We start from the raw sequence: 26,726 nt of genomic DNA, 5'->3' as shown, positions 1-26,726 counted from the left end.
GGGAGCCCGGATTTCCGGGCAGAAGCCTGCGGAGATGGCTTTCATGGTGAGCTCTGGCGGCTCTGGTGACTTGGCGTTGGACCGGTCATCTGCAGGCCCAGGTCTGTGTGGCATGACCCCTCTCTCAGACCCCAGGGCCCCCACGACAGCGGCCTTCAGGGCCCTGTGCTCTGTGTCGCATCCGGGCACCTGGCGCTCCCCTGGCCCCCATGCAGAGGCATGAGGGGGAGCCTGCCCGACGCCCCCAGCATCGCTCTGCTGTGGGGACATGGGCCCTCCCCGACGCCCCCCGCCAGCTCCTGACTCTGGTTCCAGCCCCGGCTCCCCACACCAGCAAACCTGGCTCCTGACCCCCAAAGCCCACCTTTTGGAATTCTAAGAAAACCATCCTTCCTAGCGAGCAAGGCTGGCCCCGGCAGGTCAGAAGGCCTAGATTTCACACGGGGTCCGGTTTGCGGTGAGAAGCCCCCCAGGTGTCGGCCAGGTCTCAAGTGTGTGGCTGCCCTTCTGTCCACCCCCCGGCTCACCCCCACATGAGCGAGATGCTCCCAAAGCTGGGAGCCCCAGCGGCCGGACCCACGGTGGGAGGACAACAGGAAGGGGCTCTGGCAGCTTCGTGCCCCTGCCGGCCCCCACCGAGCTGCTGCCGCCGCCTTGACTGTGTCCTGCCAGCCGGGCACCCCAGCCCCGAATTCTGCATGTCTGGCTCTGCGTTTGCAGCCTGTCTAGACTGAGCCCCCTGGAGGGAGTGGCCATGGGGGGGAAGGCTGGGTGGGGGCGGCCTCCCGCCCTGTCTCCCCGTGGCAACAACGGGGCCGTGCCCAAAGCAACCCCAGGGACACAGAGTCATGGGCCCTGGTGCCCACACCCCCAAACCATAGGCTCTACCGACTTCTCTCACCTCCCCAGTGACTCCAGAACCGTCTTTTCTGACGCAGTTCCCAAAGTTAAGAACTTCCGTGCGTGCAGATGGCTTCCACACCCAGAAACCCTCCACATGCTGCCCCCTCCCAGTGGCCAGCGACCGGGGTCGCGAAGTGGCCTGCGGGTGTTGGCACCGGGTTCAGGAACTCCCGCGGGCAGCGGGACTGTGGGACCCATGGGCTGAGGTGACTGTCCCAGACGTGCACAGCCTCGGACCCCAAGGTCGGGAGGGTCGGAGCCCAGCGGCCCGGGGGGCTGCCATGCCGTCCCACCTGGTGGGGCCCAAGTGGGAGAAGGAGTCTGTGGGAGCAGCCACCGGGGCTGGGCTGCGGGCTGGGGTACAGCTCGCAGCGACACAGGCCGTCGGTCCCACAGGAGAGCCTCGGCGTGCCCTCACCCCCTGCAGCACCCCCCCCCCCATGCCAGGAGTCCCTTCTGCGTGCTCCGGGGTCCCTGGGAGAGGCCAAGCCTCACTGAGCCTCCTGTCGCTGTCAGCTGTGGACCTTTGTCCTTGCCCGGGGCCGGTGACCCCTCGGAGCCACAGGAGGCCACGCGCTCGCCCCCCGACTCACTTTGTCTGCAAGTGGCTCCTTAGTACCGTCCAGGAGGCTCCCACGATAGAAATGATTACAAAAGATTAAGAGGGACTTGCCACCCGGTAATTTGGGAGCCTGGCAGAGGTTTTAATTTCCATAAGAAGGGTAGAGCATTCCGGAGGACTCCTCTGCCTCTTGTTACAACTTCCAGGCATAATTCTGCATCAGCTTCCGTGTGGAAGAGGAACCAGCCTTGTGCGTGTAGGCGGAGGGAAGGGAGACCAGACGCTGCGGCCCCCGGGCTCCCAGAGGCCTCTCCCCTCCAGCACACATGCTCTGACGCCTTACGCTTGGGGTGCGTGCCCGCCCAGGGCAGGGGCGCTCAGGGGCAGCCAAGTGCTAAAGGGCCCAGCCCCCGGCCCTCTCGGGGCCCCTTGCGACGCGAGCCCCACCTGGCCGCGCCTGGCAGAGTCCCCTGCCGGGAGGGCCCTGGATGTGGATGACAGGCCTGCTGATGTCCCAAGCAGGGTCCCAGGGTCCCAGAGGGTCACGGCCCCGCCTGACTCTTTTCCCAGGGACTGGCATAGATCCGGCCTGGAGATGCCGCCTCCCCTGGCTTGGGTGTGGCCGCTCCAGTCCCCGAGTGCCCAGGCCAGCCAGCTCCTGCAGGGCGAGGCAGCCTGTGGATGGGGCCGCTCGGTGTGGACCCAGACAGGGCGGGGCAGCAGACGGCCACGGGAGCCCCACATCTACCGTATCCCTGTGGCAGAGCATGGCAGTTGCCAGCTGCGCCCAGCCAGAGCCACGAGGCTGCGTCTCCGTGCCCGCAGCCTGGAGCAAGGCTGTGTCCCGAGGGTCCCGGGGGCCTGCTGCCGTGCTCCGTGGGCCCAGGCCAGAGCTGGCGGCACAAGCGGGACTCTCGGGCACACACCCAGCTCTGGCTCTTCACCGGCGGGGCTTGCCCGACTGGAGCCCTTGGTCCCGCCAGGGCCGACACCCCAAGCCTGTCCTCGCTGGGATCCCGCTGACCACGGAGCATCGCCTGGTCTGCGGCTTGTCCCCGAGAGAGTCCAGTTTCCACCGCAGGCTTCTGGCTGCGTTCCTGCGGAGGCATTCCTGGCACATCACGGGTTTCACAACAGGACCCAGAGCCCTGTCAGCTCCGGTGATGTGAGATCATGTCGACTGCTGGAGACAGAGCTAGTTTCGGAAACGTGGCCGTGAGCGTGCCCGGCCACCCACGGGGATTCCACTGAATCAGGGCATGGCCCCCTCCCCCAAATCCCAAGTGTGCGCTCTGTGGTGGGACACGGCCACCGCCCACAGCCCCACCTGGCAGCCGGGGAGGGCCTCGGGGGCGACCTTGCCCTGCGCACTCGTTGCCGGCTCAGCACACGGCCAGCCTGACGCGCGCCGGCCAGCACAGCCCCTCTGCTGCTCACTCGGAGAAAAATGGGTTTAATTAAGACTTCCGTGATTAGTCATTTAATCAGTCATCAGACCAACACAGATGGAGCCAATTAATCGTTTTATTTGAATAGACGGTTGAGGCCGGCAGCCCGTCCACGCAGGGTCACACAGGTGACTGCCGAGCACCTGACACAGGCCCCCGCCTCTCCACGCCGACCCTGCCCCAGGGACACAAGTCCACCTGCCATCCCCCCTCGTCTGTCTGGGGCCTGGGCACTATCCTGTCCACCCCCGGCGGGCCCATCACGACCCAGAGATGCTCCGGGCAGAGGCCTCCGCAGTCAGCAGGGTCCCAGCAAAGACAGGCTCGGGGTGCCGGCCCCGGTGGGGACGTGGGCTCCAGGCGGGTCCCCCTTCCCTTGGCCACAGGTCCCTCCGAGAGCCGGCTCAGTCTCTGCCCCGTCCCGCGGCCGGCGGCGCCTCTGGGTGTGTTCCCGGAAAATAAGAGATGGGGATTAGTGACTGTCTCCGCTTCCTCCGAAACTCTGGAGACGAGAAGCGAGACCGTCCCCAGCAGGAGTAACCAACGGAAGCAGGGGTGAGGGCCGGGAGGGAACGGCCGGGCCGGCGCCCTAGGCCCCCCGCGGCACAGCCAGGATGTCTCCCTCCTGACGCTGGGCTGGCAGGTGGCGGCTGGCGGTGGGGGGCATCCTCACAGCCCCCCCAGCAGGGCCTCCCTTGGCTTTCTGGGCCCAGAGCTGACTGCCTGCTGGGGACAGGAGCCCTTAAATGGTCCTTGGAGCTCCACCCCCCCCAGCTGCCCCCCGGGTCCAGGCCGAGATTTCCCAGGGGCTCTGGTGCCCATGCGTTCAGCCGCTGTGCCGCCGGCGTGTGTGGGCCTCGCTCCGAGGGGCCCCTGTAGCCCTGTACCCCCGGGCCCAGCGTGAGCTTGGCTGAGGACAGGCCTGCCTGCTGGGTGCCCCGTGGAGCCAACCACCCTCTGCTGAGGGGGCCACGCCATCTGGGAGAGAACCCGGGGCTGCACTCCGTGGCCTGTGCACTCTGTGGCTCTCGCTTGGGGCCCGTGGGTCTGAGGGGCCCCTGGCAGGCCGCGTCCCAGCGCAGCCCCAGAGCCAGCTGTGCTCCCGCAGGTACCAGACTGTCCTAATTTTGGAACTTCCTTCTGGGCTCTCGGTGGGGGCCATAGAAAGCCCTGGGGCTCACTTCCCATGTGAGTGGGTCAGGACCGACCCCGATCAAGCCCTGAGCCTGTGCCCCTCCCCCGCCACCTGTCTGGACTTCAGTCAGTGCTTTCCTCATCTAACCAAAGGGCCACCAAGCCCACAGCCCTGCCTGTCCCTCAGTGACCTGGTGGACAGGCCTGAGTCACCTGGGCTGCTAGAGACCTTGGGCTCACTTGAGGGAACCCCTTCTCCTGCCATCCACTGTGTGGGGTCTTCACACCCCCTCCCCAGCTGCCCCCCTCTGTTCAGCTGCCCAATAAAAGGTCAAGTGCACACACAGGCTCCGGGCCCGCTGGGCCAGGGTCAGCTGACCGGCCTCAGGCTTCCAATTAGGGCCATTTCTTCAGCTCTGCCAACCTGCCCTCCCCAGCCAGGGCCATGCAGAGAAGCACAGCGAAGCCACACGCCCCAGGGCTTGCCTGTGGCCCCCAGGCCCCGCCCAGGCTGCTGCGTGCTGCGCCTTAGTGACAGTTCTGCTTAGGGTCAGACCTGTTGGAGGGAGTTCCAGTGGGACAACATCCCCAGGCGCCTTCCTGGGGGGGCCTCGTGACTTGTCAATGTGGCCCTGAGAAAAGGTGGGGTCAGGAGAGCCTGTCAAGGTCACAAGGCTCAGACAAGACATTCTCAGGGCCTAAGAAAAGGAAAAGACGGGGTGGTGGGGGGCACCAGGGCCAGCGGTGCGGAGGGGACGCGACCGCACGGGTGAGCCCCTCACGGAGCTGGGCACAAGGAAGAACCTGCAGGTTCGCCTTGTTGGTCTTGCCAGGAGGCCATCCGCTTCCCTCCTGGGGCCCGCTGGGCCACGCATCCCACAGGGGCAGGCAGAAGGTGAGGCCCACGAGGCCTTGCGGGGACTGGGAGACCCGCCACGGGGGCCTCGCTACGGGAGAGTCACGCGGGGCCGGCCCCACCTCACAGGGCCACAGGCCATTGGAACAAGATGCCATTTGAGGATCTTCGAGGACAGCCCCAATAGCGGGGCAGACGCCTCATGCTCGGCCTTCCGCAACGAGCCCAGCCCTTCAGGAGTGGCCACAAGGACATGAGCTGGGGACACCAGGGCCCCACATGTCAGTTCAGCCTACAGACGCAGAAACAGGCTTCTGCTCCTAGCCAGGGTGAAGTGCGGGGGGCCAGATCCCCTCCCTCCCCAGGCAAACAAGAAACAAGCGGCACAAGATCCAGGAAGCAACAGCCCTGCCGTCACGATGCCGCAAGGCCCCAGCCCGGTTCCTGAGCGTTTCCAGCTGTGGTGCAGGGAGGGGACCCAGCAGGTCCCGGGGTCCCCACAAGGGCAGACATGGAGCTGGGATGCCTAGGCAGCCAAGGCAGCGAGTCCGCAGGAGGGAGCTCGGGAGAGGAGAGAGTCCTAGAGGTCTGCAGAGCGGGAGGAACGTGCCTGCAGCCTGGAAAACCACAGCGAGGGTCACGGCCAGTCCTGCCCAGAGCTCACACAGGGCTGTGGGGCGTTGGGTCCAGCGGTCAGCCCAGAAGACCTCCGGATTCATCCCAAGACATCAGAAGAGTATTTAGCATTGGGGAATAACGAACCCTGTGTTGAACTCCGGCTGACACACCTTAGGAGCCAGATCCAAAAGGATCAGACCATCTCCAAGCAACGGAACAGCGTCCGAAACGCAGGAGCCAGGAGAGGAAGCCACGGTGTCGGACGTCCGGCTGAGGGTGAGCAGGCCCACGCAGCAGGAAAGGAGAGCCCATCACCAGGAAGAATAAACCAGTCAGAGCCAACCCAGAAATGACAGGACGGGAGACTCCGTGGACGCGGACGGGAAACGCGCAGAGGAGAGGCGCGTCCGCAGGGAAGACCGGCCGCGCTGGGCCCACGCGGGGCGGGAGGGGGTGGAGTCGCCCGCGGGAGCCGACACGCGTGGGCACGGACGGCTGGAAGGAAAGGAGAGCCCCGAGCTCCCGGGGACGCCAGGCAGCCCCCAGACGCAGCCAGAGAGGAAAGCAAGAAGAGCTGGGGAAGGTCACGGGCAGAGCCGTCTGTCGGACGGTTTCCTTCCGGCCAACCACGCGCAAGGTCAGAGGCCGAGAGGTGCGAAGACTAACCGGTAGATCCAAGACGCGAGGAGCCCCAAGCACAGGAAGCTTGAGGACAAGGACAGCAGCTGCCAATACAGAGAACACGCCGGACGCGGCGCCGGCCCCCGGCCCCAGTCCAGCTCCAGCAACGCCCCCAGCCCCCCCCCCGCCGGCCCACCGGGGGCTCCTGGGTCTGCCCAGGAGGCCAGTCTGCTCCCCCCGCTCTGACGGCCCCGGAGCCCCGAGGCTCGGCCCGCACCCAGGCCGAGTTCCCGCGGCGCCCCCGGCTCACGCGGCGGCCCAGCGCTACCGCCTCGGACCCGCCCCCACTCTCCAGGGGCACCGTGTCCCCACGCCGTCCCTCTAATGCGCGCCCCTGCCATCTCACTCCGCGGCTCCCCAGCTCCTTCCCGGCTCTGCCTCTCCTCGAAGCTGGCAGGCGGACAGACTCTGGTTATTCTTAGTGCGGGATTATTTATCCGCGTTCCTGCTCACCCACACTTCAGAATTCGGAACGTGGCTCCTGGGTCCAAGCCAAGGCCCATTTTCCCCCACTTGAAATGAAGTAATTTTAAAATCTTTTGTCTTTAATTTTTTATCACCCAAACCATGCCTGTGGTAATTAAGCTTGGCGAAGGGTCGGAGCCTGGCGGGTCGCCGAGCCGGTGCCAGGGAGCCCCCTGTCCTCCGCCTCCCCCACCAGTTCTGATGACAGGAAACCGCCGTCCACGGAGGGCAGGGGTGGGAGGAGTCCCCCAGCTCCCCCAAAGTGCCACTGGGTAGAGAATTCAGGGCAAAGCTCAGCCGGCCGCACTCGGGGCCTCCATCCCGCCAGGAAAGCATGCCCGGCAGCAGGAGGAGTCAGGTGGGCCGTCCCACCAAGGTGGCGGGGGGCGACTGAGGTCCCGACCCAGGGCAGAAGCTGAGGACGTGCACCAGGGCTCACACAGGGATCCTGCACCAGGGATCCCCTTGTCCTCGCCGGCACACGGCGTATCCCCCTGGGCAGGTGACCGCCCCTGTGGGCATGCAGAATGGGCTCAGCGCCACGCACCACAGAGAGGAGAACCTCCCGTCAGGTCAGAGCCTCAGGCTGCCCACCGGGCCCTCCTGTGGCGGCCATGGCCAAAAGTGAGGGTCTCTGCCCCTCAGAAATGGGGCCAGGCCTGGGCCCATCCCTCGCGCCTCTAGCTGCTGCCTTTCCAGTCCGTTCCCATGATCTCCCAGGCAACAGCGGCCTCAGTCTTTCTGAGGGGACCCACGGGAGGCACCGGTGCCCCACAGCCCCCGTCCCACGGCCCCCGTCCCCCGGAGCCCGGCTGCCACGGGAATTTACATGCCAAGTGCAGTGGGCCTGGTGCGTCCAAACCTGCAGCTCGGTTCTGCCAGCAGCGCGGCGGGCGGTGGGCCGGGGGTGAGTTTGTGCAGCCCCGTCCAGCCTCTGCCCGTGGGCTCATTCAGGTGTAGACAGGAAGGCACCAGCCGAGGGGCAGAGAGCTGTCCGGGGGGGATTGAGCACACTGCCCTTGGAAGGCGGGGGCGGGGGCTGGGCTCCGAGGACAGGATGGTCGCAGCTGTGCCCACGCAGGGCCGCAGGCTGGGGCGGTCATTCAGGGCTTTTCCTTCTCTCCCAGCAGGCCTGACGGGGCGGCCTCAGCCGAGCCAGCAGCAGCCGCCTTCCCAGGTAGGTGGGCGCGAGGCGGACTCCGTTGAGCCAAGGCCACCAGTCACCCCACAGTCCACATGTAACCTATTGTGGACCTTTTTGGCAGGTCCCCTGCACCCCTTCCCCTGCATGCACCCTTAAATTCAACAGCTCCCAGCCTGGCCACCCGGCACGCCATCCCAGGCACCCCAGAGGCACCAGAGGCGGAGGGGACCCGATGGGCCCAGGGCCTCCACTAGGCCCTCTCCCACCTCCGTCCCCTCGCGAGGGCTTCAGGCACGGGGCAGGTATGGTGAGGGTGCTTGCCCATCCTGCGGTCCCCTCTGTCCCCGTGGGCAAAGCCCCACCTCCTTGTGCCCAGGGTCCCGAGAGGAAGGCTGGTGGGCCTCCAGGTCTGGGCTCTGACCCCATGTACATATGGGAGTGTCGGCAGGACCGTGCCCCTGAGCCCACCTAGTGCAGGAGGAGGGCTGGGTCCTGGGCAGCGCCCCCCATGTCCCCCTCTGGGCTGGCACTGGGGGTCCCAGCAGCCCCACGAGTCTGGTGCCATGCTCCCCAGATCTCAGGCCCCTGGAACCCTCGTGCCCTAGGAGGAGGGAGGCCAGAGGGGACGCGCCAAGTTGGGAGGACCGATGGCATCGGCTGGAGGAGGGCCAGGCCCTGAGGAGAAGCAGTTTCCAGACCAAAGGGACAAGCCAGCGGGTGGCCACGTTCCTGGGATGCGGGCCGTGCATCTCTGTGGGGACGCCGGGCCTGGGGTGGCCGGCAGCCAGAGCCTCTCCCGGCCACTGGGAAGAGCGTCAGGAGCGAGGTCAGACGAGGCTGGGCTGGGTCCTGTGGCCGCTGCCCACGGAGCCCTGCTCCCCGGCCGGGCCGCAGGCTGGCGGAGCTGTGTTCCCGGGAACACCTAGAAACCCCAGCTGCTTGGAAACACTGTGGCGTTGCCATGCGCGGGTCTCCTCCAGGCCGGCCCGGGGGGCCTGGAGCCCAGGGCTGTGGAATATGGGCCCCCCCGGGCCCCCCGAGCTGCTGAAGGGACAGACTCCGAGCCCAGCCCGTTCCTGCCGCCGAGCGCTCCCTCACCCGGGCCTAGAGGCAGGCAGTGGCCGCAGGCGTGGAGAGGAGAGGCCTGCGTTCCAGACCGGGCGCTGGAATGTTCTCCCTGACGGTGTGAGCTGCGTCCTGTGCCCCGTTTCAGCTGCGGCCACATTCCTGGTGTGAGCCGGGGCCAGCCCAGCGCACTTTTTCCACGCTCCGGTGCCAGCCCCCTTGGGCTCGGGGGGAGGAGAGTCCGGTTTCCAGGGCAACCGCACTTTCTGTTATTTCTTATTTTCTTTTTTATGGCTTCTCCAACGTTGAAGCCCTGCAGTTGACAGACGGCGAGAGGGAAAGTGCTGCCCCTTCTCCTGAGCCCACCGGCGGGCGGCCTCCTGCCCCAGCCCCAGCCGGCTCAGCGGCCACATCTCCCCAGCCGTCACTGCTTAGAAAAAACATCTTAGAGAAAATGAATTCTTTTTCTGCTAAAAAGATGGGGACTGTTTTCAAAAGAATCCTCGCACTCAGCCACGCAGCCCCGCTAGCACTGAGGGGCTCTCCGCCCCCGCCAGCGCCCGGATCACCCGCCAAGGAGAAGGCCCGGACCCTCCAGCGGGGCATCGAGGCGGGTGTGCGGGCGCACAGGAGCCAAGGCTGGACAGAGGCAGGGGCAGGAGCCTGGGCAGGCGGGGGCTGTGGGGGCCACAGGGGCCGTGTCTGAGCGCCCGTCTTTTGCAGGGGAGTACGTCGTCATGATCTGCGACGTGACCGACCCTCCCTTCCTGAGCCACACGCTGCCCACCGCCTTCAAACACCTGCGGGTCTTGGGGAAGGGGACAGACCAACGGCCCCACGTGGCTGGAGAAGGCCCTGACCCCCAACCTCGGACAGCCACCCCGTGCACCTGACAGCCCCCAGGGTCGCCCTCGGGAGACCATCTTCACTGTGAGGGGAAGGAAGAGCCGTGTCAGCTCCCTGGGGCCCTTCCCCCACGTCCCCCGCAGGCCCGAGGGCCACCACTGTACACCCCATGGCTTCAGTAAAACGCTCAGCACCAGCTCCTGAGAGACGCGCGACCCACACAGCCAGGACCCCTTGGGGGGCACCTCCACTCCCCCTGGCCGGGCTGGGGCGAGGCTGGTCCCGGTCCCCCGCCCCGGCGTCTGGCAGGACTGCCTCCCAACAGCGGTCCAGCCCCCGGAGGGTGGCTCCCCCACCCCTGCCGCAGGCCACTCGGACATGGGGACCTGCTGCCATATGAGAAACCAAGAGGCTCCAGCGGGTGATTGGTTTTCCGGAAGCGAACTGTGGGTCTGGGGGACAGTTCTTGAAGTTCATGGCTGCCTCTGAGACCGGCCCAGGGCCTGGGAGCGGGAGACCCCGGGAGGCTGTGGCCGTTGGAGGCGGGTGAGAGCCGGGACCCAAGGCCTCCACCGGCTCCTGCCTCCAGGGCCGCTGGGGCCCACCCTGTGCGCGCGGTGTGGGTGGGAGCTGGGCTGGGCCCTCGCTGGAAGCCCGTCACCTCTTCTCTGAGGAATGGGGAGCAGGGAGGGACCACCCAGCCCCCAGCCCCGGGAAACACATTTCTGCTTCCTGTCCCCGGAACCCTACGGACCCCCTGCCCCTCCACCCAGCACCTGCTGCCCTCCTGTGCTTGCGTCTGCGCCCTGCCTCCCACCCTCCGGGATGGAGCCCCCCACCCCTCCCTCGGGCGCCACACGCGGTCCCGCGTCCACATAGCCGAGGCTCCCTCGGCCCCTCCGCTGGGCCGCCCCTACCCCTCGCCGCACAGTCCTCATTGTTCAGGCACAAATGCTTGGCTCCTGTCTCTGCTTCTCTCCTGTCCTGTGGTCCATGGCCAGTCTTGGACGGCTTCGAAGTGCACCCCCAGCCGGGCCCCACCTGCCACACCCTGCACACGGCAGGCACCGTCAGGGTTCCCTCCCCATGTCTGTGCCAGGACTCCAGGCCGGCCAGAGCGGGTCCCGCGGTCACTGCCTCCCCTCCTGCTGCTCCCCCTGGCTCTCTGCCCTCTGCTCACACCGGCCCCCGCAGCTGCCCCGTCCTGCCTGGTTCTGCCTCAGGGCCTTTGCACGCGCCCTTCACGCTGCCTACACTGCTCACCTCCCTGAAGCCGCCTTCTCAGGAGGCCTTCCTTGGCCACCAGCTCTGAAGCCTCACCCCACCTCCGGCGAACACTTCCTGCTCCCCAGCTCACCCCGCGTGCGCAGGTCAGGGGACCGCCCGGCCCGGCCACGTGTCTGGTTTGCAGCCTCCAGACAAAGGGAGGCGTCCTGTCAGTTTTGCTCCCTGGCGCGGTCTCAGCATCTAGCAAGGGCCTTCTCCTCAGAGGTAGGTGGCTTTTCCGCGTCTTACCGGGACCGGGTGACCCCCACGGTGGGACACTTAGAGGCCGTCGGCAAACGTCGGCTGAATGAGTGGGCGAGTGGGAGCCCCTGCTCTGGGCCAGGCAGCATGGACAGTGGAGGCAAACCAGGCAGAAGAGGTGTGCAGGGAGACGGGAGCTGAGTAACGGGCAGGAGGGAGAGACGGACAGACGCGTGGGTGGCGGGCAGGCGGGCGGACAGTCGTTGGGTGACAGCTGGTGGATGGACGGACGGACAACAGCGGCCGGGCGGGTCAGCGGTGGGTGAGGACGTGCGCAGGACAGATGGGGGGACGGTCGGACGGACGGACGCAGTGGAGGTCCGTCGGCCGAGGAGGGAGGCCGGCACGGAATGGTCGTGTTCTGACGCCGAAGGCAAAGGACCCCTGGGTCCAGACCAGCCCACACCAGACAGCCTTTCTCGCCCGACAGCGGCCCCTCCCGCCGCCCCCCTGCCGGGCGCTCGTCTCTCTGCCAGCCAGTTCGGCCCTGGTAGGACTGGCGCGGGGGGCGGACCGGTCGGCCCCACCGACCCTCCACCCCGTGCTCCGTCCCCACCTCCAGAGCCGGTGGGGCAGCCCCCCGAGAGCCAGCTGTGACCACGGTGGCAGGCCACTGGGGGACATGAGAGCCCGAAAGGCAAAGGCACTCGTGGACCTCTCTGACCCGGGAGTGAGGTGGAGGGAATGAGCTACAGCCGCTGCCCTTCCCGGCCCGTGAGCTCAGGCGGCCGCAGATGCCGCCAGCCCGCCCGAGCCGGCTTCTGCCTCGGGCCGGCCACCTGCGTAGGTGTCTCCAGCAGTGAGTGCCCAGGAACGATCCATTCCCGGGACCCACGGACTCCTGGGTCAGAGCGCCTGGGTCCTCAGGCCTGCGTCCACATGGGTCTGCACGTCGTGGACAGACCGGGGTCAGGAGGGCCACCCACTCTGGAGTCCCCCAGCTTCGTCGGCACTCACCGTCCACCTGGGTCTGCCCCTGAGGCTCGGCAACTCGTCCGTGGCTCTTTCCTCTTTTCCAGATGAAACCATACTCCTGGCAAAAGAAAAACAATGAAAATGATGAAGTTTAGGAAGAAAATGAAGTTGAGGAAGAAAAGCATGCTGGGCACAGAGCGCTCCTGTGTTTCCCAACTTGTCCGGGGGGTGGGGCGGGGGCCTTCGCTATTTCTATCCAAATCATCACCGTGGGGCTCGGTCACGAAACCCAGGGAGCAAGTTCAGAGTCAGACCCAGGGCCCCAGAGCTCTGGACGCAGGGGCGGGGGTGGGAGGAGTGGGGAAGGTCAGCCCCCTCGGCCCCTGGGCAGACGTGGAGGACGGCCAGCTCTGCCGGCCTGCACACACACAGCCCCCGAGACCTCCTACTTTCCAGTCACCCCAGCAAACCCCAGAGCGGCTCTCCCCACCGACCCACCCACACCCTGGATGGCCTACGGGGGCAGGGGCCCCTCGGCGAGGCCTGGGGAGAGCTCAGACCCCATGGACCTGTGTTTGGGCAGGTCCCCTGCCCTGCCCCACTGGCCCCTTCTGCTGGGATGCCTGGGTGCGGTGCTTCTGAGCCAGGGACCAGCATTCCTTCCCGGGGCTCTGCCCTGGGACTTGTGTGCCCGTCTGCTGTCTGCTGGGGGCCCAGACGCCGTTGCTCTCACCATGACCAGACCGCTTGTCCTCACACTGGGCCCCACAGGCAAAACCACAAGAAATTTGAATTCTTGAGAAAAAAGAAGAGGGTGGGTGAGCAGAGGCCAGGCCGCAGACTCTGGTCCTGCCCGTGCCCTCCAGGCAGCACAGCAGAAGCGCAGCCCATCCCGGGGTGGGACGGAGCCCGGGGTGGCGCCTGCGGGAGAGCTCCCCCGACCTCCAAGCAGCTGCGACGCGGGTCCTCAGCCTGGTCACCGCTCCGAGTCAGGGCAGGGAGCGTCCGTGCCTGGGAGGCGGGAGGCAAATGACACCCCGGGTCCCGAGTGAGTGGCAGTGTGACAGCCCGCAGAGACGGCCCCTCAGGCCCCCGCAGACATCCCAAGGGCCTTCTCCCCGAGGAAGGCGACGCAGGCAGGCAGGGGCTCTAGTGCGGGCGGCGGGCGGCTGCCCCCCGCATGCTCTACACACCGAGAAGCGACCCAGCCCCAGGAGGCTCGGGGAGGAGGCACTGGTCCCAGCAGTATCCGGAGAGCAAGCAGTCCCTCCTGGCCAGTCTCTCCCCGTGGTGTGTCCTCCTGCCGTGCCCTTGCTCAGTGGACAGTGACGGAGGGGAACCCCATGCTGAGCTGCTGGCCAGGCAGGGCCTCGAAGAGAACATACTCGTTCTTCACAAGGACGTGTCCAGCCAGAGTCAGAGCCCGAGAGCTCAGAGAGACAGAGAGATCAGACGCCTGTCCCTCTCTGCCCGGCCCACCTCCCAGCAGGGCCTTGGCGAATGTGATGTCTCCAGCCACCCCTCGCCGGCCTGGCGTCGGCATGGGACCGAGCCCACCCTCCCACAGGGCCCCGCCTGGCACAGACAGCTCGCCCAGCCTCCTCTCCCACTGGCCGTCTGGTTACTGGGGACGCCCAAGGGGGAGGCCTCCTGTCCGCAAAGCCTGGCCAGGCCTCCTGGTCTCGGTGCTGGGAGGGCGGCAAGGCCGGCCGTGTAGAGCCCCGGCTCCCGGGCAGGACGTCCTGGGGTGTTCCTGTGAGGCCTGGCTCAGTCTGCCAGCCCCCTGCGTGTCCCAGGTGGCCCCCAGCTCCCTGGGGTTCCTCGGTCCTGAGCGAGTGTTAGTGGGGTCAGCAGGCCAGCTTCAGCAAGACCATCTCGGGGCAGGCAGCTCAGATGGGCAGCGGTCGCAGCAGTGTGGGCAGTCCCCTTCCTGCCCCTGTCCCCTCAAGGCAGAACACAGCCCTGAGAGCCGTCCCACAGCCTCTCTGACTGGGCCACAGTGGGCACAGGACACCTTGAGGCAGACGAGGGCCTGAGCAGGTGCAGAGGAGCTGCCTTGGGTCCCCTGCCCATCAGGTAATCCTGGAGGCCCACAGCCTCAGGCCGGGGACCACTGTGGTTCCTCCACAAGCCGAGGGGGTGGCCAGGGGCCATGAGTGGGCCAGGCGACACCCCATACTGGCCAAAGCTGCCCTGGCCTCGGTTGCCCTTGGCATGAAGCCCTGGGTGTCCAGGGGCAGGCGGCCACCCCACCGCCATGGCCACGGAGTTTTCTGATGGAGACTCTGCATAGGGCTGTCGTCGGCTGGTGGGGCAACCAGGGAGCCTGCCAGAGCCTGCCTGACCGGCTGGACTCGACCGTCCCCACCCCATGTGCCCCCCCAGATGGTGGTGCCCCCCCAAATTCTAGAAAACTGCTCCTCCTGGCAACTCTGCCCCAGGGTTCAGGGAACTGCCAGCTGCCCCCCAGCCCTGCTTCCTGGAAAACCCGAGGTAGCAGGAACCAGGACAACGCCCCCGCACAAGTGCCCAGCAGGGTGGACCCCAGTGTATGGGCCTTTCTCCTGGGCCAGTCTGGGGAAGGGCGTGGGAGGGGTGCCACCCACTCCCCCAAGTCTTCAAACCCTCCTTAGCCCTGCCCGCACACAGGTGCTCGCCACAGGCCACGAAAGCCACCGGAGCCTCGGTGCAGGCCAAGATGAGGGCAGGGTGGCCTTCCGGGGGTCCCTCACTCCCTCTGCCAATTTCTAGTGAGCCCCCACTTGAAGAGCACCCCCCCCAGGAAGGACGGTAAAGGTGAGCTGACACGGAGCCGAGAAGGCCTTTGTGTGGATGCCGCGGGGCAGGGGCAGGGTTGAGCGCTCACGGGGTGGGGGGCCCGTGGGAGTGAAGGGGTGGTGGGAACAGGCCGGGTGTGGGGGTCTGGGCTTGCTCTGTGTTAGCAGAGGAAGAAGGGAGCAGCCCAAGCGGCTCGGGCGGGAGTGGGGGCAGGCCTGGATGTGGACTGGAGGGTTGGGTCAGTGGGGTCCCAAGTGGGGGGCAGTGTTGGGGAGAAGCAGGACGTGTGGCGGGGAGGGGGGCCTCACCCTGCTGAGGGGGAGCCCACGCCGCAGGAGGGGCCAGTCCTGGAGGAGAAAGGGAGAGGCAGGAGGGGCTCACAGGTCACCATGTGGCTTTCCATGGGTGTGGGGGTCTCCGGTGGCCGCACCTGCTAAGGCCCGCAGCCCACTCCCCAGCCAGGGCCCTGACAGCCGCCCAAGGACTCCGGCCAAGCCACCGGGGCGGGAGGAAAAGGGGCCTAAAGAAAGCGGCTGGGCCTGGGGTCGGGGTGTCCCCCTCGCACCCCCCTGCAGTGACTCAGGGCCGCACGCAGACCCCTGGGGGGCACAGAGCCCGGGGCCTCTACGGAGCCCCGGGAAGGGGCAGAGGTCCGGCGGCAGGGGCGCCCTTCCGCGGGAGCGGGGCAGGGAGGCGGCGGTCCCCCTTGGCTCCCGCATCCCGGGGGCGCGCTCAGGCCCCGTCCCGGCCGCGGCTGCAGTTCCCGCCTCCGCCGCCGGGGGCCGCCGGTGAGCTCGGGCTCCCGACACGTAGGCACGTCCGCGGCGCGCCCGCCGCCCGGAGCAGGGACCGGAAGGGTTAACCGCGCCCGGGACGCGGGGTCGGGGGAGGGGGCACTTCCTGCGCCCGGCGCCCCCGCCCCCCCAACCCCGCGCACGCGCCCGGCCCGGCGAACCCCAGCTCCCTGCGCGCCCCCGGCGGCCGGGGCCCGGGGCCTCCCCTCGCGGGGGCGGGGCGGGGCGGGGCGTTGGGGGAGGGGCGGCCGGGGCCCCGGGCGCGAGGCTTCGGGAGGAACTCGGACGCGACGGCGGGCGGGGAGCGGGGGGGAGTCCCGGGGCGTCCAGTCGGGCTCCCAGGCGTGAAGGGAAACTGAGGCCGCGCCCGCCCCACCCCCGGCCCCCGGCCCCCGGCCCCCGCACGGGCTCCAGAGAGCGGCTCCGCGGAAGGAAGCGGGGACCGGCCGGCCTGCCCGTCCCCCAGGGGCGCGCCCTCGCGCTGACCCGGCGGTCCACGGCCTGGACCCCCGGACCCGGAGCGCCCGCCGTGTGGACGGCCGCAGGGGGCTTGCGGCTCGCCCCGCGTCCCGGCCCGGGGGCGACCCGCTCCCGGCGCACCCCTCCCCGCACGGGCTTCCGGCCCCGGCGGGAGGTGCGGGAACCGGCGCTCCCGTTCCCCCGACGGTTTCTGCCCCGGCCTCCCCCCTGCGGCGGGGGTGCGGAGAGGAGCGTCATCTGCATCTCGCTGGGAGGGGTGGGGGCTGTGGGACCCGGTTTGGGGCAGGAGCCGGCACCCCTGCTCGCTGCCAACTCCAGACCTGGGGGTCCGAGGGCGGGGGGGTCTGCTTGCCGACGTGGGCGCTTAGGGGGAGGCTAGACCCGACATGGCCAGGAGCCCTGACCTGGGCCTCTGTCCCAGCTGACCACTGCCCTCCTGCCTGGGAATGCAGGTGTCCAGGGAAAGCAGATGGCCCACCAGTGACAGGGGCCAGTGACACCAGCTGCAGCCGCCCTGGTCCTAGGGCCTCTGGACAAAACAAAACCCCTTCCCAACCCCTCCCCAGACCTTGGCCAGTAGTCTCCACAGAACCCCAGCGCCTTTGCTGGGGCTGTTTTTGCTTAGAAACGGGAAATTGGGGCTGTGGGCCACCTCCACAGGGTCAAGGCCCCACCAAGGGCCAGGGAGGGGGGCTGGACCCCAGGGGAACTCAGCACTCTGCCCCGTGCCTCCAGCGCCCAGTGCCTGAGGGAACCCCGGGTGCCTAAAATAGAGAAGGTCCAGGATATCTTCGTCTCCCTGGGTGGGGCTGAGCTGTGGGGTTGTGGGAACACGGAGGGAGAGCAGAGGTGGGGGATATGGGGGCCCCGGTGGGCACCCTGTCACTCGCCAGCTTCTGTGCAAGCAGCCTGCGCTTTGCATTCACAGAAGTGTGTGGACATCACAGCAGTGTCCATGGCCCACCTGGGTTGCCGAGGGGATCTGGACGCTGCCTTCCGACTCTGCCCGCCGTTGATCTGGGCGCTGCCTTCCTGCCTTCTCTTTCGCACCCCTGCCTGGGCCTTGAGCTAGACTCAGGTGTGTCCTCTGGTGGGGGCCAAGCCCCGATCTCGGGCTCCATCCCTCACAAGGTGCCTACTCCTGGAGGTTTCCAGAGCAAGCTTCTGTGGCAGGAGGAGTGACCTGGGTAAGAGCTTGGGCCAAGCTTCCTGCCAGTAAGGGCTCCTGGGCCAGGCTTGGAGCAGGAAGGCCCGACCCCAGCCCTGCCAGACACCTGCCTGTCCCTACCACCTCCTACAGTGGAGCCACCTGCTCCAGGGCTGGGAGCCCCAGCACCCGCGGCCCCCAGCCCCTGGCATGGGTCTGAGCACAGATGGCTGTGCGTGTGAGGCCTACAAGGCTCACGTCATCACTGCGTGTGGGGAGGGGGGGGGATGGGATGGGCAGGCATCCAGGCCCCGAAAGTTCTGCACCCCCGTGCCACGGTTGCCTGGCAGTGGGCAGAGCACACAGGAGGGCACAGAGCATGGTGGGTCTCCGTGGGTAGGGTCAGGGTCCCCCTCCAAGGCCCTGCTCTTCCATCCGGCTGGGGTCAGCACACCTGTCGCTGAGGGCACACAGTCCCGCGAGAATCTCCGGTCCACTTACCCTACAGGACCCCTGCCTTCCTGCAGGTGGTGGGACTCAGACTGTGCTGGGCCCCGGCCAGCAGCGTGTGGGTGTGGGACCTTGGGATTCTCGGGAGCCCTCCAGCCTGTCCCTGCCTGGCCAGTGAGGGGGGGGGTGGCCTCCGATGGGACAGGCAGAGAGGGAGGGGGTGTCGGTGGGGAGTGGAGGTAGGTCAGGCTCCAGGTTGGGCAAGCCAGGGAGGGGCCTGCTGGCCACAGCTGGGAGTGTGGGTGGGGTGGAGGTGGGGGACCACACTGAGTGCCGGGGCTGACCCCACAGTCCTCTCTGGGGGCCCTGGGGAGGATGGGCCGCCCCAGCTGTTACTGTAAATGGGCAGGCGGCTTCCTCTTTCCATGGAGGGCGCGCCTGGCATCCGCCTCCCCAGATAAGGGTAAGAGTTCTTGGCCTGCGGTCAGACCCCTGACCACAGGGTGCTGGGTGGGGCCTGGGGGGCCAGACTGTGGCTCTGGGGCCAACAGACTGGAGGACGGGTGGAGATCCCAAGACACAGACGGGCAGGAATGGCTGAGTGCACAGGGGACCGGGGTGGGGCTGGGGCTGCTGGCGGTAGAGGAAGAAGTGAAAGCGGAGGGTGGGGGAGTGTCACAGGGCAGGCCAGAAACCAAGGACCTGGGTAGGCGCCCAGGAGCACCCCCTCTGCCCCAGGCCCCCCGCATCCCCGGGGCCTCGGGCAGTGTGGAAAGCAGCACCATCCTCGGAGCAGCCCGCACCCGGAGCCCGGCTCAGGCCAGGGTTCCAGGCAAACGAGGCCCTGCGGCAGGACAGCCTCGTGGGTCCCTGGGCAGCATGCCAGTGGCGTGGGCGGTCCTGAGCCAGGGGACCCAGAGGTGGGGCAAAGAGGCAGGGCGTGGCCAGGAATACTGGGAAGGGGGCTTTGACAGCAGACGGCCCCCGTGTCCTGCACCAGGGTGCCCAGGGCCCCTGAAAGACTGATTTAGTTGCAAGAGAGGCCACAGGGGGAGGGACAAGGGAGGTGGACAGCAATAATCTCAAGCAGACCCCCCCCCCCACTCAGCACGGAGCCTGGACAGACAGGTAGACGTGGGTCTCCATGCCCCCCACCCATGAGGCCGTGACCTGAGCAAAAATCACAAATCGGACACTTCACAGACTGAGCCACCAGGGTGCCCCGACCAGGGGCCTTTAAAGTTAAATTCATACCCAAAAGTGAACCCGGAGTTGGAGCCCCAGCCCCGGGAAGGTACTGGCTGGCGTCTGGGCTTCTGAGGCGGCCGCCAGCCCACCTCCAAGGCCCCGCATGGGCTGAGCACCACACTGGCCACGTGGTGCCCCCATGGCCTGCACTGGGCCCGCCACCCTGGGGAAGCCCCCTTCTCCAGCCCCTGCGGGCCTCCTGCCTTCCTCCGGGACGGCCTCTCCCCTCCCACCGCCTCATTCCTCCCACATTCGGGGCCTGGAGCAGCCCGCGGACCTCTGCCCTGGAGCCAGTGGGGAGCCCAGAGCCTGTGGGCCCTGAGCGGCGGCAGCAGGAGATGCTCTGCGGAAGGGCAAGGCCTGGCACCAGCACAGGGACACCTGTGTGGCAGGCCCCAGGGAGGGGACATCAGTGGCTGCGTCGATACCCTGTGGGAACGGCAGGTCTGGACAAGTCCGGGAGGTCCCATGAGGACCTGCCGCCCATCCAGGTGGGCTTGGTTGTGAGGCCGAGAAAGGGGCAAGTGTTTGGCACTGGGCACAGGTAGGGCCTTGGCTGCCTGCCCCTGCGGTCCTCGGCTCCCACCCAGGGCCACTGGGGAGACCCCAGAGGACAGCGAGGAGCAGCCCTCCCCACAGCGCCACACGGTGGGCAGATGTCGTCATGGGGGGCCCACACCCTAGGTGTCCAGCCCTGCCCGGGAAGGGGGGCACTCAGATTCTGGCCGATGGTCCCATGGCTTCACGGTGGGGAGTCAGGCCAAGGTGACTCCCAGGTGATGGGGGGTTGGGCTCCGCTCTTGGGGCTGAGCCCCACTATGTAACCTTGCGGGCCACACCTGCAGGCCAAGGACCCCAGGGCCCCATAAGCAGTAGGAGGGGGCAGGGGCCTGGGGCGTGTAAACCATCCGCCTTCCCTCAGCTCCCCAACCCAGGCTCTACCAGATCCTGGGTGGTCCCCCACGAGGGGCTGGGATCTTGGCCTTGGGGAGCCTGTGGACGACATGGAGGTTCTGCCTCCTGGTCCCCACTGTCCACACTCCAGATCCGGTCTGGATAGGAGCCTGGAGCTCCGGCAGAGTGGGCTTCTCCAGGCTGCGGCTATCCAAAGCCCGGCGGGCTCGGTCCCCCTCCCTGGGACCCCCGAGGACTGCTGGGGCTGCGTGTGCAGTAGCCAGGGCTGGGCACTGGGGCTTCCCACCACCCAGTTCTCCAAGTGACCCCCGTATGACCTTGGAAGGGCTCCAGTGGAGCTGGGAATTGGGACACCGGCAGCCACAGGGTCCCGGGAGAGGTGGCAGCATAGGGTTCCCAGCACCCAGCACGGCCAGAGTCCCCAAGCTTCTCCCTCAGGCCAGCACGCTGGGGCCCAGGGCTCTCAGGGCCCCTGAGGGGAGCTGGCCATCTGCCCCGGAATAGGGTGGGGCGCGCGGCAGGCCTCCGGGCCCCCACACAGTCCCCTCCAGCTGATATCCGTGGGCCAGCCAGGTGGGACCTAGGCAGGCAGACAGCACCCCAGCCAGGGCGCTGCCCACCCAAGCCCCATGTCACTCCGGGTCGACGGAGACCGAAGGTCCGCACAGTCTGACAGGCAGACAGACACCCCCGCCCCCACCCTGGGCTCAGGCCCAGATGGTGACCCGGGCTGGGGGGAGGGTGCCCAAGCACGGCTGTCCGCGGCACACTCTCCAAGTCCTTTATTGTACAAGGTCATCTGTTGGGGGAGGGGCGCCAAGGGACTACGGCACACAGCGAAGTACATAAATAAGCAAGCTTTCTCTGTGTTCGTCTTCAATCAGGCATTTATAAACAAGAAAGCATACATTAATTACATAAAAATAGTTTTCGATAGTAGAGTAAGTCATCATGTCGTCATTAGCAGCAGCAGAGGGGACGCGGACAGCGGTGCGGACGCTCCTGGCGGGGAGAAAGGTAGGGGGGGTTTTTTTTCCTTAATTGAAAAAAAATGTCGCTTGTGACTCCTGACTTAAAGCAAGAACAAGACGGCCGCTCGAGCCTGGTGGACGCGGTGGGTGGGCAGGGGAGCTGTTCTTCCTCAGTTAAAAACAACCCCGAAAACAAGACAACTACCAGGTAAGAAAAGAGTTTCTGAAAAAGGAACCACCGTACACGCATGTGATACAACAGTGTGGGAACAGTATTTACAGGGACCGTCTGTACACGGGCTAGTCCGTACGAAAAGCAGGATATTACGTGTGTGAGTTAGCTGCTCCAAAGATATGAATGTTATTGCTGTTGTTTTTCCCTTCGTTAAAAATCCTCTTTCAGCGCAGAAATAATGAGTGATTAAACTGAACACACAGTCATCCGGATAGCGGGCGGGTTACACACAGGGAGAGCCCACAGCCGACAGATAGCTCCCTTCTCCCTCTGCACAGAAACCAAACGGCAGCTGCCCCGACCAAAGCCGGGTCTCGGGCCCCTCAGCCCAGCCCCCAGAGGATGGGAGTGGCCAGAACGCGCCGACACCCCCACCCCTGGACACCCTTCCACCCAGGGAGCTGCCCAAGAGGGCTCGAGCTGCTGGTGACCGGGGAGCCCGGGACAACCGGTCCCCGCCACCCCCGGGCAGCCGTGGCGGGCCCAGCTCTTCCCGACCTTCCGGGACGAAGCTGGCACATGGGGGTGTGGACCCAGCAGAGAGACGGTGACCAGAGGCGGGCAGGGCGAGGGCGAGGGGAGGCGGGGCCCCAGCAGAGGAGCTGTGAGAACTCCCCACCCTCCGGGACCCCCCCAAACTCCCAAACCTAAAAGTGAGCGGGAGGCCCCGGGCGGCAGGCCCCAGGGCCCTTTGATCTCTCTGGACTTTCCGACTTGGCACCAGAGCACAGCCAGCCAGAAGCACAGGGCACACGCGCTTAGAGCTCTGCCCTGCCGAAATCACGCAGTTTCCCTTGAAGAAACGACTGAAAACACACAACTCTGGAAAAACAAGGCTGAGCACGGCACTGTGAGTGTGGCATAGCACAAGCAGCCCCTTCTGGGGCCGGTAATAATGCCCATGGACGGGTGCACACACGGCAGAGCGCTACCATCCCATGCATACAGATCTCATAACTGCAAAATAAACAAAGCAAAAAGCAAAAAAAAAAAAAAAAAAAAAAAAAACCCAAACCAACGCTGCATATATATGATGTCCCTTTTGCATTGCACTTTAGAAGGGGGGTCCAGCAGCACCTGCGCCCCTCCCCCCCAGTAAACCACGGGCGGGAACCCTGCAGATGACCCGGTCACCAAGCCTCTGCTCGTCGCAGCGGCGGGCGGCGCCAGTCTTGGCCGGCGGTCTGGTCTCCACCTCCGTCTGCGCTCACAGCTGCCTCGGCGTTAGAACGGGGTCAAGCGAGGAATTCTGGTAAGATCTTTCTCGAGTACATAAATACCGTAATTTCGGGATGGGTAAGCCGCCTCTCGTCCACTGGGAGATCATTTTTCAAGGTTGGGCATAAAAAACCTTATACAATTTCCATGAACAGTTGAGAGTAAACGAGATTATTTGGAATAAATGCAAGGAACTTATTCTGATAGTGGCAGATTCAGTCCTATTGAAGACAAGGATCTCGGGGGTAAAAAGACAAGTCAGGGTTTGCTGTACAAGATGCTGGAAGGCACAGAACTACCCCCCGAAGTTCAGTTTTTGCATTTTCGTTTTGTGATTCCCTTGTTCAACCAAGCACCAGAGGGGGTTTCTAAACACTCGAGCACTTAGAATGTGCACTGCTCTATAAACGGGTTCGCGATATTTGAAAAGTAAAAACCTCAGTTAACTGGGGAATAAAAAGAGCAGGGAAGGGTTTGACAAAGTGCAGTTCCGAATATACGTTTAAATGAACAAACAAACAAACAAAAAAATAGTGAAGTAATGCTGTTTTGTTCCAACGCTGCAGCCTCAGTCCGACGCAACAGGAGTGGCCTGGGGAGGGCAGCCGAGGCGGCGCGGGCCTGGCACTGCCCCACCCCCACCCCCACCCCCACCCCGGGCCGCCGGGCCGCAGCAGGAGGTGGCAGCCCGGCTCGCGGCGCCCTCCCTGCTCCTCCCAGCGGCAGCACAGGAAGCCTGGGTCCTCGTCGCTGAAAAAATAGACTCTGGAGAAAACCCTCCCTGTCCCTGTCCCGGGCCGCTGGCAGGGCTGCGATGGCTTGTAGGGGCGGGGCGGGGCGGGGCGGCCGTGCCCGGCTCCCTTAGCAGGTCCTCGCATGGCGTCACGTGTTGCTGGGGCTTTTAAAAGTTAGTCATTAAAAAACCTGTTGATTTTTGAGTATCAAGTCTTCTTACTGGTTTTAAATAGCTTATAACAAAAATGTAAATGGTCGAACGTCCCGGCAAGCGCAGGGCCGCTGCCGGCGCCGACTGCGCCCGGCGGCCGCGAACCCCGCCGCGCACGTGAACTTGGCCAGTAGAAAATTCTGCAGTGGACTCCAAAAGTGTGTGGTTCCAAACACTCGCTTGGTTATAGGCACAGTAAGACGTTGTGCTGTGTGGCCGCGGGGCGGGCCCACCGGCGCGCAGAGCCCCGAGCCCCGGGCCGGCCGGCGCGGGCCGCCCGCCCACCCGCTCCCTGCGGCGCCCGCCCCGCGGCGGCAGACGGTGGGGTCCGCTAGGGCTCGGGCTCGGCCGTGCTCTCCGCGGCCTCGGGGCGGGGCCGGGGCCACAGCTGCTCGCGCAGCTCCTTCACCACCTTCTCCAGGTGCTCCCGCGCCTCGCGCTCCCGCAGCAGGTCGGCGCGCAGCTGCTCGCGGTCCGCCTCCGCCTGCTGCAGCTTCACCTGCAGGTCCTCGATCTGAAAGGGACGGGGGGGGCGTCAGCGGCCCCGCCTCCCGTCCCCGCCCGGCCCCCTTCCTGGCCCCCTTCCTGCGTGGGAGATGCAGTCCGCAAGGGAGGCGGGGACAGGGGCCGGACAGCATGACCCGAGGGCAGACGCAGCACACAGACACCACCCCCCACCACCTCCCCCTCCCCGGCGGATGGGCTACGACCCGAACCCTAAGAGCTGCGGCCCGGACTCCTGCCGGCCAGGACGGCCCGTCAGGCGGCGCAGAGACCCTCGGAGGTGCCCAGGGTGGACAGCCCACAGCCCCGGCCCCCGCCCCAGGACAAAAGAGTTGGGGCTGCCTGGGGGCCCCCTGCACCCCTGGGGCCGGCTCGGAGCCGACTCCTCAAGCAAAATCCCCCAGGAAGGGCCCGGCCTGGAAGGAAGGAGCCCCAAGGAGCTCCCACACGGTGGCCCCGACAGGCCAGAGGACCGCCTCTCCGTGGAGGACCAACGCCGGCAGCCCAGGGAAGGGCCCCCCTGGCCTCCTGGGCCGGCAGCGGGTCCCGCGGGTGCCCAGAGAGCGCCGGCCGCTTCCCGCCCGGGGCCCGGGCGCCGCTCCGCAGCGGCAGCCAACGGGGGCGCGCTGGGGCCTCGCCGCCGCCGGGCCCTGCCTCCTGGGTGGCGCCCCCGACACCCGCCCCGAGGCCCCCCGCCCGTACCTGGGCCGAGTACTTGGCGCGCAGGCGGCCGGCCTCACAGCCCTTGTCGCACACCCGCACCTGGCGCGCCTGCTCCAGCTCCCGCTTGAGGCGCAGGCGGGACTCGTTGGCCTCCCGCATCTTCTTCTCGTTCTCCGCGCGCAGGCGCTCGATCTCCTTCCGCAGGTTGCGCTTGGCCTCCGTGGCCTCCCGCAGCTTCTCCTTCTTGGCCACGCGCAGAAACTCCAACTCCTGGAGAGCGAGCGGCACACACCGTGGGCCGGGGGCGGGGGTGGGCCGTCCCCTTGCTGCCCCGGCCCTCCCGGCCCCACGGGGTCCCAGCGCACCCCAGCCTGCGGTCTGAGCAGACAGCCGCGGCGGGCAAGCTTCCGCCGGGGTCCCACGGCCGCAGGGGTCCCTCCAGGCGGGGCCGGGGCCCCCGATGCACAGCGGCGCTCCCCGGCGTGGGCAGGTGCACTCACGCCCCCACCCGGAACCAGGGAGAAGGCGTTCTGGGTGAGTGCCTGACAGACACATCTGAAATCTGGGGCTCTCAGGACCACACGGCTGAGTCGCGTGTGCGAGGAGCCCCTGGGCGAAGCTGCCAGACGCCAGCCGTTCAGCTGTGAACTCAGCGGGCGCGCGCGCAGGGGGGGGGCTCCTGCAGGGCCACAGAGCCCGAGGGTGAAGGCCTGCCCTCCCCAAGCCATGAGCTCTGCGGAGAATGGGCACAGAGGACACGACAACATAATGACCTGGGGGCCGGGTGCTACCGAGGTGGGAGGCAGAGGCAGATGCGGGCGGGGCCCAGACCCCCTCGGCCTGCAGTCCCCGCTGCACCGTGGGGTCAGCTCGGAGCCAGCGTGCGTGCACAGGCGGTGCGCTTGTGCCCGAACCGGAGCCACCTGGTCCGGCCCTCACGCTTGCCAGAGCAACCTGCCGCATCCGACTCCGACAGCCCGCGTGTGCACGAGGGACCCCGGGGGCTGCAGCCCAGGAGGTGTACCAGTCCTTGGCACACCAGGGCACGGGGCTCCTGCTGGAGAGCAGCGGGCCTGTGCTGCCCCAGAGGGACAGGCCGGCAGCGGGCGCAGGGGCGGAGCCTCACCTGGTGGAGGCCGCGCTTGGCCTGCAGGGCAGCGCTCAGCTTCTCCTCCTGCTTCACCCGCATCTTCACCACCTCGTGCAGGAACTTCTCTTTGGCTTCCTTGGTGTCCAGGCCGCCCTCCAGGGCCTGCCGCAGGTGCTCCAACTCGGCCTCCAGGCCGCCGCTCGTGGGGTCGGCAGGGGCCACAGCCTCAGGGGCAGCAGGGGCGGCGGGTGGGGCGTGCACGCCGGGGGAGCTCAGGTCCTTGGCGGAGCTGGATGAGGTAAGGGACGGGGACGAGAGCGAGGACAGGGAGGAGGTGACTGCGGAAACACAGATGGAAGCCGAGGTCACCAGGGTGCTCGGCACGTGGCCGTGCGGCGCTGCGCCCGGGGCAGGCAGGGACCCCGACTCACACGCACATTCCTCCCTGCTGTCCACTTCCACCTCGGCCTCCGAGTCCTTGTCATCCTCTGGGGCGGCCACAGCCACGGGCGCCGGCGTCTCTGGGGCTCCAGGGGTGTCCACGGTCAGCTTCCGCTTCCGTGGCTGGAGGCAGGTGGCCAGAGGCTCAGGGGCCCGGGAGACAACGGCGGTGCACGGTGGGCTGCTCACGACCTTCTGCTGAGCCGGTGGGGCCAGGGCCACGTTGGGGGCCACACCCGTTTCGAAGCTCTTGTAGGAGTAAAAGCTGCGGGGTATGGGGGGGCATTGGGGCCACAGGCATCTGCTCCCCACCCCGAGTCCCCCATCCCACCATGGCCTGCATGCGAAAGCTCCTTATGGGACCCGCCCCCGGAGGGTGCGAAGGAGGAGACGCAAGCCAGTGGCTGTAGCCCAACCCTGTCTAAGACCAGCACGGTGGTGACTGCCCGTGGCCCCCCCCAGACTGCTTCCGGGCCCACATGGCCCCACGTGCAGGCCCTCACAGCAGGCCCGCAGGAGCGGAGAGCCTCTGGGCCAGCACAAGGCGGCTTGCGGGTGGGAACAAACACAGCAGCATCCCGGGCTCTCCATTCCCCCTGCACTGAGCCACCGAAGGAACACCCACAAGGGGGGGAAACCCGTCCGGAGACACACAGAGCAACAGCCTTTCTTGGATCTTGTC

The 26,726-nt window shown here is 66.8% G+C and overlaps 3 protein-coding genes across 12 annotated transcripts in view; 1 reads left to right on the top strand and 2 right to left on the bottom strand.

Moving 5' to 3' along the window:
* MORN1 (MORN repeat containing 1) overlaps nucleotides 1-9,918 on the top strand; it is a 49,224-nt gene extending 39,306 nt beyond the window's left edge. For 5 of the 8 annotated variants that reach the window (XM_045063570.1, XM_045063569.1, XM_045063571.1 and 2 more), the window contains 2 exons: nucleotides 7,795-7,844; nucleotides 9,600-9,918. In XM_045063570.1, the coding sequence (XP_044919505.1) occupies nucleotides 7,795-7,844; nucleotides 9,600-9,769 (220 nt within the window). In that variant the 3' untranslated portion in view covers nucleotides 9,770-9,918. Of the gene's footprint in view, nucleotide 1; nucleotides 102-7,794; nucleotides 7,845-9,599 lie in introns of all 8 variants that reach the window. The other 3 variants (XM_045063572.1, XM_045063566.1, XR_006601614.1) reach the window with 2 other exon arrangements.
* A 76-nt stretch (nucleotides 9,919-9,994) lies between these two features.
* On the bottom strand, nucleotides 9,995-19,202 carry LOC123387383. The gene is made up of 3 exons (XM_045064926.1): nucleotides 19,068-19,202; nucleotides 17,181-17,351; nucleotides 9,995-12,282 (listed from the first exon to the last, which is right to left on the bottom strand). The coding sequence occupies exons 1-3, from the start codon at nucleotides 19,200-19,202 to the stop codon at nucleotides 10,942-10,944; spliced, it is 1,647 nt and encodes a 548-aa protein (XP_044920861.1). The 3' UTR covers nucleotides 9,995-10,941.
* Nucleotides 19,203-20,743: 1,541 nt separating this feature from the next.
* Nucleotides 20,744-26,726, bottom strand: part of SKI (SKI proto-oncogene) — a 67,758-nt gene continuing 61,775 nt past the window's right edge. Inside the window, exons 4-7 of one of the 3 annotated variants that reach the window (XM_045063564.1) lie at nucleotides 26,035-26,309; nucleotides 25,640-25,941; nucleotides 24,613-24,783; nucleotides 20,744-23,860 (exon numbers count right to left, since the gene is read on the bottom strand). In XM_045063564.1, coding sequence (XP_044919499.1) covers nucleotides 23,678-23,860; nucleotides 24,613-24,783; nucleotides 25,640-25,941; nucleotides 26,035-26,309 — 931 coding nt within the window. In that variant the 3' untranslated portion in view covers nucleotides 20,744-23,677. Of the gene's footprint in view, nucleotides 23,861-24,552; nucleotides 24,784-25,639; nucleotides 25,942-26,034; nucleotides 26,310-26,726 lie in introns of all 3 variants that reach the window. The other 2 variants (XM_045063562.1, XM_045063563.1) reach the window with 2 other exon arrangements.

The sequence above is a fragment of the Mustela putorius genome, unplaced genomic scaffold, assembly GCF_011764305.1.
Source record: "Mustela putorius furo isolate JIRA1106 unplaced genomic scaffold, ASM1176430v1.1 tig00003853_pilon_pilon_pilon, whole genome shotgun sequence".
Classification (NCBI taxonomy): domain Eukaryota; kingdom Metazoa; phylum Chordata; class Mammalia; order Carnivora; family Mustelidae; genus Mustela; species Mustela putorius.
The sequence above is the reverse complement of the archived record's forward strand: the minus strand, read 5'-3'. Positions and strand labels throughout refer to the sequence as shown.

Bases quoted from the DNA above. Each gene is read 5' to 3' on its own strand.
- LOC123387383 (XM_045064926.1), bottom strand. From the start codon at position 19,202: ATGGGGGCACCACGTGGCCAGTGTGGTGCTCAGCCCATGCGGGGCCTT. The intron at 17,352-19,067 runs GTATGAATTTAA...CTCCAGGAGTAG, and splicing joins AACTCCGGGTTCACTTTTGG to GCACCTTGTGAGGGATGGAG. The intron at 12,283-17,180 runs GTGGGCCATGGA...TTCTTTTGCCAG, and splicing joins AGATCCCCTCGGCAACCCAG to GAGTATGGTTTCATCTGGAA.